Source organism: Eschrichtius robustus, chromosome 11 (genome assembly GCF_028021215.1).
Source record: "Eschrichtius robustus isolate mEscRob2 chromosome 11, mEscRob2.pri, whole genome shotgun sequence".
NCBI lineage: Eukaryota > Metazoa > Chordata > Mammalia > Artiodactyla > Eschrichtiidae > Eschrichtius > Eschrichtius robustus.
In genome coordinates this window covers 44,024,215-44,041,885 of record NC_090834.1, presented here as the reverse complement: position 1 = coordinate 44,041,885, position 17,671 = coordinate 44,024,215, and the positions used below count along the sequence as shown (strand labels likewise).

The 17,671-nt window shown below is 42.2% G+C and overlaps 1 protein-coding gene across 2 annotated transcripts in view; it reads left to right on the top strand.

Annotated features, from left to right (window-relative positions):
- Window positions 1-17,671, top strand: part of FAT3 (FAT atypical cadherin 3) — a 559,291-nt gene that overhangs the window by 334,024 nt on the left and 207,596 nt on the right. For both annotated transcript variants that reach the window (XM_068555275.1, XM_068555274.1), the window contains exon 3: window positions 14,525-14,586. In XM_068555275.1, coding sequence (XP_068411376.1) covers window positions 14,525-14,586 — 62 coding nt within the window. The remainder of the gene's footprint in view (window positions 1-14,524; window positions 14,587-17,671) is intronic.

Below are 17,671 nucleotides of genomic sequence, written 5' to 3'. Positions count from 1 at the left end.
TGCACTTTAACCATCCTCCTGATTTTATCTGTCGTGTGAAAACAGATGTAGAGACAAATTATTTGCAGTGAAGTCATTTCTAAGGGGAGTGCAGGGGTGGCTTTCACACCTCTGGAGTGTGGCAGGAATTAATGAACTTTACAGTGTTCATTTGAATAAGCAGAAGGAAACTTCAACCTTTAGTTGTTTGGTTATTACATTTTCAGACATTGTCAGAGGTGAACAATCTAGAGACAATAAAGTTTTCCTTTAAAATGTAATCAGAAATAGCATCCCAGTGCTCTTCAGGTTTTTAATAAAAATTACAGATAATGCACTGCCTTTTATAGGTGCTGTTTCTATTTTTCAAAACAGCATCTGCTAAGTGCAAGGCACCATGCTAAGCACTTCATCTGGATCATTTTTAACCAAAAGCCTGTGAGGGAGTTATTACTATCCCCACGTCAGACATGACAAGACTGAGATCAGAGAAGTGATGTAACTTGTCCTTGGTCACACAGCTAAGCAGTAGCAGAGCCAAGATTTAAACCTAGATTTACCTTTTTCATTAACCTTCTGTCTCATGATTCTTAGCTACAGCTCTGACATTTGAACTTCTTCCAACTTCTCTGTTAGAATCTTATTCACCATTAAAAACCAGGACAAATTCAACTTATTTCCTCATCTTTTCTAGTTGCACAGTTCTGCAGTAATCCTTCTTCAGGGCACCCAGATTTGTCCAGGGCGTGTCGCTCACACCTAGTTTCATAGTTATTTGCATACATGCCTGTTTCCCTTACTGGATTGTTAGTTTCATGAGGGCAAATATGGGGACTTACTCTTGTATCCCCTTGGCTCTTCCCACGGTGTCTCATGTAAAAATATGCTTTTGTGGGAAAGAGGTAGCATCACCACGGAGGTGGGGTTTAACCTCTGCTGTGAGGATCCTGAGGGCCAGAAGATGCTAGGAAACGTGTAACACAATATAAGAAAGTGTGCCAGGGTGAAGATGGACAACTGTAGCTGAGGTAATCCAGTGTATTAGGGGAAGACACCAGGCCTGTAGCAGATGTGAAGCCAGAACAGATCTGGCAACCATAGTTTAGTCCTTTTTTGGGAGGGTTCAGCATAGAACCTTGCAGAATTTCTAGGAAGATATGCAGGGGTCCATGTGCCAGGTGTCTCATTTTACGGGCCTTTAAATGATCTTATATTATAAAACTGAGTGTTGTTCATTGTGGAGAAACTAGACCATTTAGGTAAGCCAGAAAAACTAATTACCGTAACCCCAGCACCTATTGGTAACGACTGTATATACAGTGATTCTCACCCCTGGCTGACTATTACAACCATCCAGAGCTTTTTAAAAATCCGTGTACCTAGGCCCCCATCCATACCAAATAATTCAGAATGTCTGGATGTGGGACCCTGGCATCAGTATTTTTTAAAGCTCCCCAGGTGATTCCACTGCACAGCCAAGTTTGCACAGCAATGGTCTAGAGTAAGGCTTCTCAAAATTTAGCATAGGTGCAAATCCCCGAGGTATGGGAGGAGCCTGCAGTTCTGCATTTCTAACTCAGCTCCCAGGTGATTCTGATGCTCCTAATCCAGGTCACACTTTGAGAAATAAGAATACACACTCACCTCTCAATAAAATTTAACAGTGCACGGATGAAGGATTTCTTATGAATATATCTTTGAACAAGTTATTCAAACTGTGAGCATTGGTTTCCTTATCTGTCAGATGACAGGGTAAGAAGTAGAAATTTTGCAATTTTTGTTGCCCCAATGTTCAGACCCATGTGAGGGGAATCTCAAGATGGGAAGGAAGCAAGATTAGACCATTGAACACATATGATACTCCAGGCATTATTCTTGGAACTAATAATAAGAGTAACATTTTTGAGCATTTAAGATGTCCCAGGAACCAAGCCAAGCATTTTAAATTGATTATTTAATTGAACAAGCCTCATTTTACTTAAAGAAGCTAAATAAGTCACCGAAGAACAGGCAGTTGCCTAGGGCTGGTAACGGGGACGTGAAGGCGGGCAGTCTGATGTCAGAGCCTGAGTACTGGTTACTTAATGGTACATGATGATGGTTCATGGTGCCTCTCAGGCTAGGCAATCTTTAAAACCCATCCATATAGTATAATTTAGACTGCCAGCCACCTCTTCCTTATTTTGATCATCCAATATTCAGAATTCTGTACAAAAAAAAAAAATATCTTGGCAGAAAGAGAAAGGGGGAGACGTGTGCCATATTGCACATCTGAGCACACACATCAGTGGTATGTTAATGGCACCTAAAATGGCATCATTTCTTGCGACATCCCTAATATTGGTTCACCATCTGTAGCTTAATTTCTCTGAAGAAATCCAATATAGCGTTCAAGGTTTAGCTAAATCGCCTAGAGACTCCTTCAGGTGCACAAATACTTCTTCACCTAGGCTGAATTAGAAGGCAGAGCCGGAGGGCCGTGTGAGACTGGGAGGGAGAGAGCCATGAGGATTGGTGATGAGGCGAGGAATTGAGGGAAGAACAGATGGGACTGGTAAGTATCCAGGGATTCTGGCAAAATGAGACTCGTACACGGCACCTCTGGTCCTAAGTGGATGTGTGTGTACACGTATATGTGTGTGTGTGTATGTGTGGGTGCGTGTGGCAGGATCACCTTGTATGAGAGAGAATTACTCAGAGGAGATGGCTTTTGGAAATATTCTCCACCATACATCCTCAGCATTACCCCTCCCTTGTTAGCCACTATCTTATCCTTCACTCTAATGACAGGCTGCCCTGACCCAGATCCCCCAGTCGATTTCATCTGTAATGAGTAGCACAGTGAGGGAGCAGGATTTGCCTGAACCTCAGAACTCTCCCTCCAGGCTGCAGGCAAGTCCATCTGTCATCCAGGCCTGAAGGGAAGGTGCAAGGTAGGTGCCAGCATCAACACTTTTCCTTTACAAGCTGGCTTTTCCCCTTTGCTACCTGTAGTACCTACAGAATGCTGTATCCAGAGGGGAAAGTGTTTCTGGCAGGAGAGAACTCCCCGCGATTTCCCTACTGCTAAGGCAGAATTGGGAAATTCTATCCATTGGCTTGCAAAGAAAAACAAGTGAAAGTTACCTGTGACAGAACACCAACAACTAGGAATCATGTTTGACCCGCAAGGTCTTTCGTACTTCGGTTTAAGACGCATTCTCACTTATACAGCTTTAAAACTTCTATCAGCATCTTGGAAATCACTATTTATAAAGAAAAGTCCAAGTTGCAGGCTTAGAGTTCCATCGATGATTTCCCCTGTCAGATTTGCTTTTTTTTTTTAATATTTATTTATTTAATTTAATTTTTTGGCTGCATCGGGTCTTAGTTGCGGCATGCGAGATCTTTGTTAAGGCATGCGGGATCTTTCGTTGCGGCGCAGCATGGGCTTCTCTCTAGTTGTGGCATGTGGGTTTTCTCTCTCTTGCTGAGGCACACGAGCTCAGTAGTTGTGGCGTGAGGGCTTAGTTGTCCCGCTTCATGTGGGATCTTAGTTCCCTGACCAGGGATCGAACCTGCATCCTCTACGTTGGAAGGCGGATTCTTTACCACTGGACCACCAAGGAAGTCCCCAGATTTTCTGAAGGAAATTTAATAGCAGCACTGTGTGCCCAATTGAGCAACTCCAAATCTTTACATCTGATGAAACAGCCCTTACTTAAGAAGAATGCCTGATGGGACCAGTTCCCAGAATCCTTTTTTTAACCCCCCTCATATGTATATGTTTTTGCTTTCTGGTTTTTCTTTTGAAACAAACATCATGTAGTCCAAACAAACATTATTTAGTCTTTTTTTAGGCAAACCTGATAAGTGTCTTCATCTCAACTTTAATTTTTTTCTACAACCTGAAACTTGCATGTACTGTGTCCATTTCGTTCTCTTTGAATTAATTCAGTGCACAGTCTGATGTCCATGTGTAACTACTATAGGGAATATTTTAAGCCTTCCTAATAGGCTGAAATGAGAGGTAGAAAAAGACTTTCTCTTACAGAGTCCAAGCTCTTACTGCTTGCCACATGATAGGCCAATAAATTGAGAGACGAATTGTTGGGGCAAGGAATAGCAACTTTATTTGGATACTCAGCAGACCAAAAAGATGGTGGACTAGTGTCCCAAAGAACGAACTTACCTGATCAGGCTTCTTTTATTCTAAAAGGGGAAGGGGTGTGGCTGGTTGTTGCAAACTACTTGGTGCAGGAATCCTTTGTTTTTGCAGCTGTCCACATCTAGTCACAATATTCCTATAAACCTCCAACGAGACAATTGTTATTTTCTTTTCTGCAACTTTTTAATCTCTATATGAATGGAAAAGTGTTATGCCTTTAAAGGTCAGAGCCTTGAGAATGGGCTATCATGTATATTTCCAGTTATAGGCAACATTCTTTTACCCAGATGCAGAGCCCTAGAGCTAAAGGAATAGATCCAATATGGAGTCACGTTTGTTCTTCTCTGTTACATTTCTAGAAGTTAGAATCTTGTGGAAGAGACAATAAGCATGAGAATAACTACAGTGGGTTTTTTTTTTTCCTACTTAAAAACATACATTCATAGTTAACTGATGTTTTTATTTTGCTCCTTTTAGAAATATGGATATGAGTGCTTAAGTGTTGATTTTGTGGATAAATAAAAACCAGAACACAGCCCCTCTTGTTCCTGCCTGGGTGACCCACCCATGTCCTGCACAGCTGAACTCAGGTCCATAACAGAAAGCGGGGTCCAGTGAGGGAGCAGGAAAGGAAGAAGAAGAATGATCGCCTTTTAATGTTTCTATATTACCAGAGACTCTTCACACTGAAAAGAGACTGCAGGACATTCCTAGATGAGGAAACAGGTCTAGGAAAAAAAAAGATGTGATGGCTCAAATCTCATAAGCAGTTACTGACCAAGGTGAAGCTGGGACGCAGGTCTCCTGGCTCCTACACAGGTGGCTTTGCCATGGCTCTGTATCCTTGTCTGCTAGGAACACAGTGGAGAAGTTTCAGAGTTAGAATCCCTGAGTTTGAATCATGACTCAGTCATAGCTGACCTTGAGCAAGTTATTTCCCTCACTTTCCTACTCTGAACAGAGTCAAAATAGTTGCTATGTCTCTGAACTCTTGTGAGATTAAATGAGGTCACATATGCAAACTGTTTAGTATAGTGTTTGGCACATAGTACTCAATAAATGTTGGATACTACTGTATTATTTTTTGCCCACCTTTCCCCATAAATTAGATAGAAACCAGAATGTTGGAGAACCATAAAATGGACAAATAGCCCCTGTATCTAGCATTAAAGATTAAAATCTTTAACTAGCCACTGAAAAATTAAAAAATAAAAAAAGACTATCAGGAACTGTTCTAATGATCTCCAACTATCAGCACAGAAGAGGTTGTCCAAAAATAGGGAAAACATTAAAATTATTCAAAAAATGGATGAAAGCATTCAGATAACTTTAACTCCCATGCTTTGGGGCTATTGTGGCCATTCTGTATAAAACAATATTGGACTTCCCTGGTGGCACAGTGTTTAAGAATCCACCTGCTGATACAAAATTAATGCACAGAAATCTCTTGCATTCGATACAATAATGATAAAAAATCTGAAACAGAAATTAAGGGAACACTCCCATTTACCATTGCAACAAACCTGCCTAAGGAAACAAAATACCTGTATGCAGAAAACTATAAGACACTGATGAAAGAAATTAAAGATGATACAAACAGATGGAGAGATATACCATGTTTTTGGACTGGAAGAATCAACACTGTGAAAATGACTATAATACCAAAAGCAATCTTCAGATTCAGTGCAATCCCTATCAAACTACCAATGGCATTTTTCAAAGAAGTAGAACAAAAAATTTCACAATTTGTATGGAAACACAGAAGACCCCGAATAGCCAAAGCAATCTTGAGAAAGAAAAACGGAGCTGGAGGAATCAGGCTCCCTGACTTCAGACTATACTACAAAGCTACAGTAATCAAGACAGTATGGTACTGGCACAAAAACAGAAATATAGATAAATGGAACAGGATAGAAAGCCCAGAGATAAACCCACGCACATATGGTCACCTTATCTTTGATAAAGGAGGCAAGAATATACAATGGAGAAAAGACAGCCTCTTTAATAAGTGGTGCTGGGAAAACTGGACAGCTACAGGTAAAAGTATGAAATTAGAACACTCCCTAACACCATACACAAAAATAAACTCAAAATGGATTAAAGACCTAAATGTAAGGCCAGACACTATAAAACTCTTAGAGGAAGACATAGGCAGAACACTCCATGACATAAATCACAGCAAGATCCTTTTTGACACACCTCCTAGAGCAAAGGAGATAAAAACAAAAATAAACAAATGGGACCTAAGGAAACTTAAAAGCTTTTGCACAGCAAAGGAAACCATAAACAAGATGAAAAGACAACTTCAGAATGGGAGAAAATATTTGCAAATGAAGCAACTGACAGAGGATTAGTCTCCAAAATATACAAGCAGCTCATGCAGCTCAATATCAAAAAAAAAACAACCCAATCCAAAAATGGGCAGAAGACCTAAGTAGACATTTCTCCAAAGAAGATATACAGATTGCCAACAAACACATGAAAGGATGCTCAACATCACTAATCACTAGAGGAGTGCAAATCAAAATTACCATGAGGTATCATCTCACACCGGTCAGAATGGCCAACATCAAAATATCTCAAACAATAAATGCTGGAGAGGGTGTGGAGAAAAGGGAACCCTCTTGCACTGTTGGTGGGAATGTAAATTGATACAGCCACTATGGAGAACAGTATGGAGGTTCCTTAAAAAACTAAAAATAGAACTACCATATGACCCAGCAATCCCACTACTGGGCATATACCCTGAGAAAACCATAATGCAAAGAGAGACATGTACCACAGTGTTCATTGCAGCACTATTTACAATAGCCGGGACATAGAAGCAACCTAAGTGTCCATCGACAGATGAATGGATAAAGAAGATGTGGCACATATATACAATGGAATATTACTCAGCCATAAAAAGAAACAAAATTGAACTATTTGTTGTGAGGTGGATGGACCTAGAGTCTGTCACACAGAGTGAAGTATGTCAGAAAGAGAAAAACAAATACTGTATGCTAACACATATATATGGAATATAAAAAAAAAAAAAAGATGGTTTTGATGAACCTAGGAGCAGGACAGGAATAAAGATGTGGACGTAGAGAATGGACTTGAGGACATGGGGAGGGGGAAGTGTAAGCTGGGACGAAGTGAGAGAGTAGCATTGACATATATACACTACCAAATGTAAAATAGATAGCTAGTGGGCAGCACCTGCATAACACAGGGAGATCAGCTAGGTCCTTTGTGACCACCTAGTGGGGTGGGATAGGGAGGGTGGGAGGGAAACGCAAGAGGGAGGGGATATGGGGATATATGTATACATATAGCTGATTCACTTTGTTATACAGCAGAAACTAACACAACATTGTAAAGCAATTATACTCAAATAAAGATGTTAAAAAAAAAAAAAAAGAATCTACCTGCCAATGCAGGGAACATGGGTTCAAGCCCTGGTCTGGGATGATCCCACATGCCTTGGAGCAACTAAGCCTGTGCACCACAACTACTGAGCCTGCGCTCTAGAGCCTGGGAGCCACAACTACTGAGCCCACGTGCTACAACTACTGGAGCCCACATGCCTAGAGCCCGTGCTCTGCAACAGGAGAAGCCACCGCAATGAGAAGCCCGTGCACCGCAACGAAGACCCAACACAGCCAAAAATAAATAAATAAATACATTTATTATAAAAAAAAGAAAAAAACAAAACAATATTGAGAGTTCTGGGAGACTGCATCCATGTCACCCTCATTCAAACAAGTTTTGCTTGATACCCTCAATGTACCAGCTTCTATATTAAATGCCAGGGACATGAGATGAATAAGATCTATTAACTACCTTTACTTATATCCTGTTAGGGAACATTGACTCTTTAACAAATAATTAGAGCCAAATATTGGGTGCTGTACTAGTAATATTCTTGTATTCAACAAACATAATAGGCACTGATTGAGGTTCCTGAGCTCAACTGGTGAACCACCCAAAACCTTCCTGAAACTGTGGTCTAGAAAGAGATCCAAACAATAGATGAGTTACTTGCCACATGCTAGTGAAGGTAAGGTCAGAGAAGGCTTTGCAGAGAGGGTGACATTTGAACTATCTGGAAGGATGGTGAGAGGGTTTACCAGATAGCCAGGGTAGGCATGGAGAAATGGTAAGCAGACAAAATTGAATATGAAAAAAGACAGAGAGTAAGCACTAATTGTAGCTCACAGGGCTGATACTCCATTTGTATTTGTAATACCAAACTCAGTTTCCAACAATCCTGGAAAATTATGCTGAAACAGCTAAGACCTACACTGCTTCAAGCAGTACTTAAAGGAAATGTCAATGTCATGGCAATAGATTACCGAGCTGAGACCCAGGACACCCACAGGCCGGAAAGGCAGGGGAAAGATGTCATCCTTACAAGTATCACTTCTCTGACCATAACTACATAGAACATTTTGAGTTCTTTTTTGAAAAGGCAGCCATATTTTCATGCTCAGACTGTTTATCAGAAAGGTCGTTAGATTCCCCCATTTCCACAACAAAAAAAATCAAAAACAGTCCTTTTTAAAGTAATTGCACGGTTCCAGCCATATGCTCTCCCCTCCTCTTCACTGAGTATCGTTCACTTAGGACTGGCGTAATTCCCCTCCTAAATTGGAGGTTTGCATATGTAATTATATCAAATGATGTGTTTGTTTATATCTCCAAACCACATTCAAAAGCTTGCCTATGATTTATCTTTGAAATTCAATTTCATCATGTCAGTCCCCAATTTACTGTGCCCAATGGGTCTACAGTTACATGTGTGACGTATACGCCTCTGTCTTGCAGAGATTACAGGATGAGGGTGCCTTCCACAGTGATGAATCAGAGCAGTTGAAGAGGGAGATTGCTCTGTTACGGTCTCTGCCCTGTTCTAAGACCCAACTGCATTCAGCTACAACAAAGTTGTTTAGAAAGGAAGATGCAGCTTTGGCAATTTTGACTAATTCCTCTGGACTGGGAGGGATGGCTCACTTCATTCCTGTCTGACTGTAAAACACACTGTGCAGCTGAAGCTCTATAGCTCATCCTAAGGATACAACTTTAGAAGGAAGAAAGCTTTTGCCCCTTCTTAGTTTAGCTGGCCCTGTCCTGACAACAAGGTTTATTTTCAGTGCAAATAACTACCAGTTGTGACTTTAACCCAAAATGTACTTTTCGTTATGTTTATGTTCTAGATTCCCCAGGGACAAACCTGATGGCTCTATTCATTCCAGCCCCTCTTACTACCAGATTCCTAAACTAACTCATTCATTCATTCATTCATTCAATCATTTAAGTATTTTTTAATTTATTTTTTAAATTTATTTATTTTATTTATTTATGGCTGTGTTGGGTCTTCGTTTCTGTGCGAGGGCTTTCTCTAGTTGTGGCAAGCGGGGGCCACTCCTCATCGCGGCGCGCGGGCCTCTCACTATCGTGGCCTCTCTTGTTGCGGAGCACAGGCTCCGGATGCGCAGGCTCAGTAGTTGTGGCTCACGGGCCCAGTTGCTCTGCAGCATGTGGGATCTTCCCATACCAGGGCTCGAACCCATGTCCCCTGCATTGGCAGGCAGATTCTCAACCACTGTGCCACCAGGGAAGCCCTAATTTATTTTTTATTTGAAGTGTAGTTGATGTTCAATATTATATAAGTAACAGGCGTACAATATAGTGATTCTCAATTTTTAAAGGTTATGCTCCAGTTATAGTTATTATAAAATATTGGCTATATTCCCCGTGTTGTATAATATATCCTTGTAGTTTATTTTTTACCTAATAGTTTGTACCTCTTAATCCCCTGCTCCTATTTTGCCCCTTCCTCCTCCCCTCTCCCCACTGGTAACCACTAGTTTGTTCTCTATATCTAAGAGTCTGCTTCTTTTTTGTTATATTCACTATTTTGTTGTATTTTTTAGATTCCACATGTAAGAGATATCGTACAGTGTTTGTCTTTCTTTGCCCGACTTATTTCACTTAGTCATTCAACCGTTTAAGTATTTTTAAAGATCTGTCTCCTCCAGGGACTTCCCTGGTGGCGCAGTGGTTAAGAATCCGCCTGCCAATGCAGGGAACACGGGTTCGAGCCCTGGTCTGGGAAGATCCCACATGCCGCAGAGCAACCAAGCCCGTGCACCGTAACTACTGAGCCTGCGCTCTAAAGCCTGTGAGCCACAACTACTGAGCCCACGTGCCACAACAACTGAAGCCCGGGTACCTAGAGCCCGTGCTCCGCAACAAGAGAAGCCACCGCAATGAGAAAGAAGCCCGCACACCGCAACGAAGGGTAGACCCTGCTCGCCGCAACTAGAGAAAGCCTGCGCGCAGCAACAAAGACCCAACGCAGCCAAAAATTTTAAACAAATAAATAAATTTTAAAAAAGCAGGTTGAATTAAAAAAAAAAAGAGATCTGTCTCCTCCAAACATGAAAGACGTGTTCAAATCTAAAAGGCAGCGTTTGTGATCTCCTACTGATTTTTAAATGGCTTTACTGATACATAATTTACATACAATAACAATCACCTGTTTAAAGCATACAATTCAATGGTTTTCAGAATACTTGTGGAACTATGCATCCATCACCATAATCTGTAATTTTAGAGCATTTTCATCAGCCCCAGAAGAAACCTTGTACCCCTTAGAAGTCACTCTCTGTCCCTTGCCCCAACTTGTCCCATTTCCTACTGATTTTCACTTTTGACTTAGATTTTTTCCCCTGCCTTTTACTTTAGATCTGTGAAAATAAAGGTTATAGAAACCCAGAGAACTGAGACCTGCAGAGGTTTCCTTGCCTTTCCTCCACAAACAGAAATTCCTTGGCTTTCTCACAGCTCCAGGTTCACTGTTGTGTATGTTGCTTCAGACTTTTCAGGAAGCCTGTCTTCTTCTCTGTTGGCTGATAAATAGGTGAAAAGCACATCCTGGGGGAGGTAGGCAGATGGAAGGGAGACACACTGCTCTCCCACTTATGCATGGGCATTGTGAAAAGAAGTGGCTTTCCTAAAGATTTACCCTCAGGATAATCGGGAGAGGAGGCTGACCTCCTTCCCGAGCACCGTCATACCACAATGGGCTGTGGCTGCGTGACCTGGGCAAGGACGACCTGAAATGACACGAGATCCTACGGGGGGGGGGTGGGGGGTGGGGAGTGCAGACAGAGGGCAAAAGGGCTCCTGGTCTTTTGTTCCTGGAAAAGCAGCAGGCGAACAAGAGCAGAGGCTGACAGCCCTTTCACCCGTTTATAGCCTCCATATAACAAGTATTTCTCATTCCCATTGTGACCTCTAACAGAGGATGCCCCCGAAGAGGTGGAGAGGTCTGTGAAAGCCTCCCACCCCCTTTCGAGAACACACTTACATCTCACTTGGAAAGAGCCACCGTGACATATGATCTTGTGGGAAAGCATGGCCTGAAAATGAAGGCATCACATTTGTGCTTTAGATGCTCCCTGGTGTGACCAAGCTGACCCTTAGTCAATATGACTCAGAGGGCCGGCTCCTCTTTATTCCTCCTTTATCACCTCACCCACCAGTGCATTCACACATCTCCATCCCCCCCTCGCCCGCCCCCCCAACACACACACACACACACACACACACAAACACACACACACACACACACACACACACACACACACACACACACACTGAGCCCAAGGTCTGATCCAGATGCTAAAGCTTCTCAGGTGTATTTCATTCTTGGATGGGCAGAAAAATTCATGCCAATAAAAAGTCACAGCGAGATTCAACAAAGGATAGTGGAATTGCAGAAGGCCTCCTCTTAGAATCAGAGGACCATCTCAAGGCATCATCCCGGGAGATTTAGACACAGTAAATGAGGGATGGAGTGGGGCACAGGATCTCTGTTTTTCTGAATTTCCCAGGAGGTTCTGATGGGCAGCTAGGGAAGGGAAGTTACTGCTTCTCTCCCTTGAAACTCTTGAGAACGGTCTTCTCTCTGTCATCTCTGACAATAGTTCAGAGGTGCCTAGCACTGTGCCATTCACACAGAGGAATTTAGGAAATGGTTTAAATGAATACTAAAGGCACACACTCCCTCCCCATCCACAGATACTCTCCCCACACACAGAATAATACCCTCCTAAACAGACACTTTCTAAGTCTGTCTGTAGCAAAACTGAAGATTAGAATATGAATAATCCATCTTTTCTACAGCCACTTTTGTCAACTGATCCTTAATGAATTTCCTGTTTTGTTTTAAGCCAGGGGCTTAGGTGGACCACAGGGCTTCTGAATCGGAAGGCAGGTCTTTCCCATGAAGTCACTCTGTCAACCTGTCTAGCAGGAAAATACAGACGTATGAGCGAAGGATTTCAGTAAAAGGCCAAGAACGATACTGTGGTGGAGTATACCCATTCTGTTAGTATGTATCAGGTGGACCCTTAACCCTGGGAGAGAGGGTCACCTCTCCAACCCCTGAGCTAACACCTGAGCTAAATTTGAAAAATCTGTGGATGAAGCTAAATTTGAAAAATCTGTGGATGGGTGGGGCCCATTCCAGAAAGCATTCATGGAAAGGCAGATCATTTATGCAATGGGAACATGGGTTTCCCTCCCATGGGGAGTGTGGACAGATGAGAGTGGAGAGGAGTGGGCTTGAAACCACACACATCAGATTGGTGCTGGAACCCAATTGCACCTCAGATGGGATTCGAACCCAGCCAAAACTCAGATTGGGACTTGAACCCATGGGCTGGGACTCAAACCCACTGTCTTTTGGTTAAAATCACTCATCTGGGGTCAGGACGTACTAAAGCTCAGGCTGTTTATGTCTCTGCACAGAAGGAATTCAGCGAGAGGCGAAGTGATAGGTAAGAAGTAGATTTATTAATATAGGATGCTTTTGAGGGATACAAGTGGGCCGGCAAGGGGGCTCTGCCCCAAGAACTAAGTGGGAAAGAAGGTGTATTTAGGGAGATACACATTCCATAGACAGAATGCGGTACATTTCAAAGGGCGAGAGTGGCCCGAAATATGGGGTGGTTAGTTTTTACAGGCTGAGTAATTTCATAGGCTAACAAGTGGGAGGATTATTCCAGCTCTTACGGGGAAGGGACGGGGATTTCCAGGAACTGGGCACCACTCACTGTTTGGCCTTTTAAGGTTAGCCTCGGAACTGCCATGGTGCCTGTGGGTGTGTCATTTAGCTAATACTAATGTATTACAATGAGCATATAATGAGGCTCAAGGTCTACTGGAAGTCTAATCTTCTGCCATCTGGGGCCTAATTGGTTCTAACCAGTTTTGTTATATCCTCCACGGCTATGTCATTCTTTTAAAGGTTGTGCCCTGCGCCCTTCCCTCCTGTCTCAGGGTCAGCTTGTAAACAGTCATGCTACCTGCAGTGGGATTTTATTTTGAAGGCCATGTGGAGCCGTCTAACCTCTGGTAGTCTTACTCCCACCTACTACCTGAAAACAAAAATGTGAGGACCTCAGCAGATTTTGATTAAATACCTTTTCTATATTTCATGTACCTCACCAGCATTGGGAGTGAGCTTTTCATGTGATTTCTCTGTTACGTCAATCAGCATATGCCATGAAAACAGCCCAATCCATAGTCTCTTATCTTCAGGGGCACTGAAGATTCAAGAAATAGAATGTAAATTTGACTTCCTAATTGCCATTTGACAATAATCACAACAAAACTTGCAAAAGACAAATTGGGTGTCCTTGAAGGTTTTGTCTTCTCCTTCCCTTTTCTTTGCCTTTATACTCAAAGGGGTGATTCATTTATGGGAAATGCCATTCATAGGAAAGATAGAGAGATATTTCCCATGTGGAACTTATTTTGTGTAAAGATTTAAACAAATAAGACAAAGTGATAAAACTACAGTATGAGATCTTCCGTATATGAGATATTATATTTGAAATAATTATGTGTGCAAGTAGTTATTACAGATATAACCTTCTTTGTCAAGTATAACCAAAAAGATTATATAAGCAGAAAAACGTTAAATGAGAAAAGTTCTGTTTTATAGCCTGAATCTAATCAGCTTCAACAACCTTTTAATTGTTCAAGAACTCTTAAAATCTTTAATAAGGTTCCTATGGTAGAATATCAGTCATATGCAAATGAATCATTGAAATTCCTCATTATCAGAAAAACAATGATTCTTTAGTGAGGTTTCATATCCCCAAAGTGATGAAAATACCTCATCTTTGGTAAGCAGAACCGAGAAACAAATTTTTCAAGTTTTCTTTGTAAATTTTATTTTGTTTGAAGAATAATTCTGAGACCATCTGACTGTCACTGAGGACTGGCCAGTTATACTGTTCCCCATTGCTTTTGCTTTTCCTTTAACTGGACTTGCTTCCCACACTCAGTAAGCTGCTTGCCCCAGATATTTAAAAGTCAAATATTCTCATTTCTACACAGGTCTGATTACAACAACTTCAAGGAAATTGGATCGAGAACAGCAGGCAGAACATTTTCTGGAGGTAAGCGCCTAGAGGGAGCCGGTATTCATTAAAAGTGACTTTTCCTGAACTACTTTAACCTTCCACGGGAACTGGAACTTGAATGTGTGTGAACAGTGGGTTGCGAAATGCGGCTGTTTCTCTTGGGCTGGTCGGTTCTGAAGCTGGAGATTTCTGGTGCATTCCTCTGAATGCACTCCTGTGTGCAGAGAGTAGATGGCAGGGTGGGGGGACTTTGCGTTTCCTGAAAGTGAGCAGATGTATCGACTTTGTGCCCCTTTGTCAATAACTAGAAAAGAAAGTTCAGGAGCAGAGCCCTGTAAGCCATCATGGCCTCAGAGGTAAAAAGAGAGTGAGCCGGAGTGCCGCAGTTAAAGTGAAGTACATCCTTTGTGAAGAAGTGCGCTGCTCGGCCCCTCATTTCTTTTCTCGGGAGAGGGTTGAGAAAGAGAAAGCTGCCAGTTGATTCACTGCCCGAGAAGACTGTTTCTGAAACCATAAAATGTGCTCCTATAATTCATTAAGACAGAAACAACAGCAATAAAAAACTATAAGAGCATTATTTCTGGAGGAAAAAGACCGGGGATGAGAAAATAGATATGAAGGAGTCTTGTGGAACATTCTTTCCATACATATCGAGTATCTTTATTGGGAAGCTTGAAGCCTGGGTAGTATGTGTGACGCTGTGATTTAAGTGTGACAGTCTGATACCGAACGGATGACAATGCTTAGAAGGTAGAGCTTTGTTTTATTGTGTCCATGCTGCTAGAATGATCTGTCAGCCCCAAGAACCACTCACTGGAATCCACAGGTCCTATACACACTCACACACACCTCCAATCTCTTCTGAGTTTCCCCTTTAAGTCAGTTCACCAGTAATGATTTATTTAAAGAACACTGGACTTGGAATCAGTGCCTTGGGTCCTAGGGCTTCCCTGCCATGATTAGGTTGGAGCCTTGCAAGCTGTTTAGTTGCCCTGGACTTCAGTGTGGCAAATGATTGCTACTCCATGTACCTCAAAGGATCTCTATTAGGATCAAACCTGATATTTTATATCAAAGTATTTTTAAAACTCCTAAAGCATTACACATAATAAAGGATTATTATTATTATGCAGCCCTGTGATAAGCCTTTTAAAACACTGCTACCATCACATAAAGATGAAAGACTCCAGGCTGCCGAAAAATAATTATTTTAATTCTTTTTCAAAATCATCCTAATGGGCTACATACCTGGTCCAGAATTAGAGTCAGTTTGCCAGAATAAAAACGCCTTATGTTATATTCATGGGCTTCTTTCCTTTGCAGCAGTGTCCAGGCCTCCTGGAGAGGCTATGTTCTCAGGTAGTTGAACCTATTACCTCCCAGCAGGGAAAAGGGAGGGTGTCTCATTAGCTGGGGGATCTGCCTGAGATCACTTACTGCCTTGTCCCTGGAAAGGTGGTGTTCTGGGGGTGTTTGGGTGGGTGCAGAGTGTGACTCTAGGGAAAAGAGGCAAAAGTGTGTTCCAGGCATTTGAATACACTTCCCAAAAGAATCCTTAACCGTTTCACATCCTTTACAGACTTACACGAATACTCACTCAACACTTTGGTCCTTTGGACAACACAGGTGCTCGGTAAAATGTACTTAGAATCGTTGTGGTTTTATTATCATATGGTGTCACAATACCTGAACTCTCCTAAAAATTCAGCTTCATCTCCACACTCCAAGACAGACAGTAGCTCCAGGCAACTGCAGGGCTGAAGGAGCCACAGGCAGCGACCACTGGACGCAGCCCGTGTCCCCAGGACTGAGCTATGTCCCAGGGATACAGAATGAACAGGAAGGGTGGGGAGACACGTGATCAATGAATACATGCTATCACTTCAGGCACAGGGTCTCTGAGACCACTCAAAGAAGGTTCCATAATAGCGCTTGAAAATGAGGGGGTGATAGGCAACGTTCAATGGAGCGGTTAGGAGGGCCTCTTCAAGGAGGTGACATTTGGTGACATGAAGCCAAGGTTCTGTTGGAGAAACAGAACCCAGACCAGTGTGATTAAGAGCATAAAGTTAGAGAGCCGTAGAGGTGGTAGGAAATAAGTTGGAAAAAGCAAATAGGGCTGTAGTAAGGATTCTGAATTTTCTCCCAAGGGCAGTGGAAAGCCAGTAAGCAGGGTGGGTCGGGGCATGATAAGATTGCAGAGGGAGAGATCATTGGCCGTTCTTCTGAGCAGAATCGGGCTGGGACAAGGCTTCAGTAGTAGGAAGACTGGGAGGGGGTGCTTCGAGAGGGACCCAGGTGAAAGATGACGGTGACTTGGATGAGGGTCTAATACAAATCCCATCCTGATTCTAGCTAACAAGCAGATATGGGTTTTCTGAAGTTTCCAGGGTAGAGATTTAAAAACCTACAGGTCATCTGCATTACACTAACTTGCCCCCCCAGCTCTGCCCACATGCCAGGATTGCCCATCACAGGTGCTCTTTCATTTGGTAAACTACCCTGCTAAGGTTTTCAAAAACCACTTGAACCTCTATCTCCTACTCTTTCTGTCTCTCCTCCTCTTCTGTCTCTCTCCCACTTTCTAAATTGTACAGTTCCTAGCCACATTGTTTTTTTTTTTTTTCTATATAACATTGCTGTGACCATTTGAATGGCATTCATTTCTTTTTTCTGAATGGATCATGGACAGAATATTGCTTTAACTCAGCCCTGCAAAAAAAAGTGAGTAAAATAATATCATTCAGAGCGCAGAAGAGAGTTCTCTGCTGTACACAAATTTTTGTAACTGCTGACACATTTTGTGAGTTGTAAGCTCTGGGTGTGGGTAATTAACCTCCTGGAAAGCCTTTAATTGCCAAGATAACCCTATGCTCCTTTTAAACTCACATTAACCTTCTGGTTCTATTGCATATCTCTCCTTCCCAATCAAATAAAATGGACTCTGCTTGAAACGATCCATTTAGAAGCTGACCTGGCAGGTACACGTCTGCATAGGTAGCCAGGAGGACATTAATGATTTGTTTATAGTTTGCTATCCCCATGATGGAAAGCAGTTCAATTGTATACTGCGGGTACTCTGCCTGTACATTAATTTCAGATATTTGGCTTGACTGTGTAT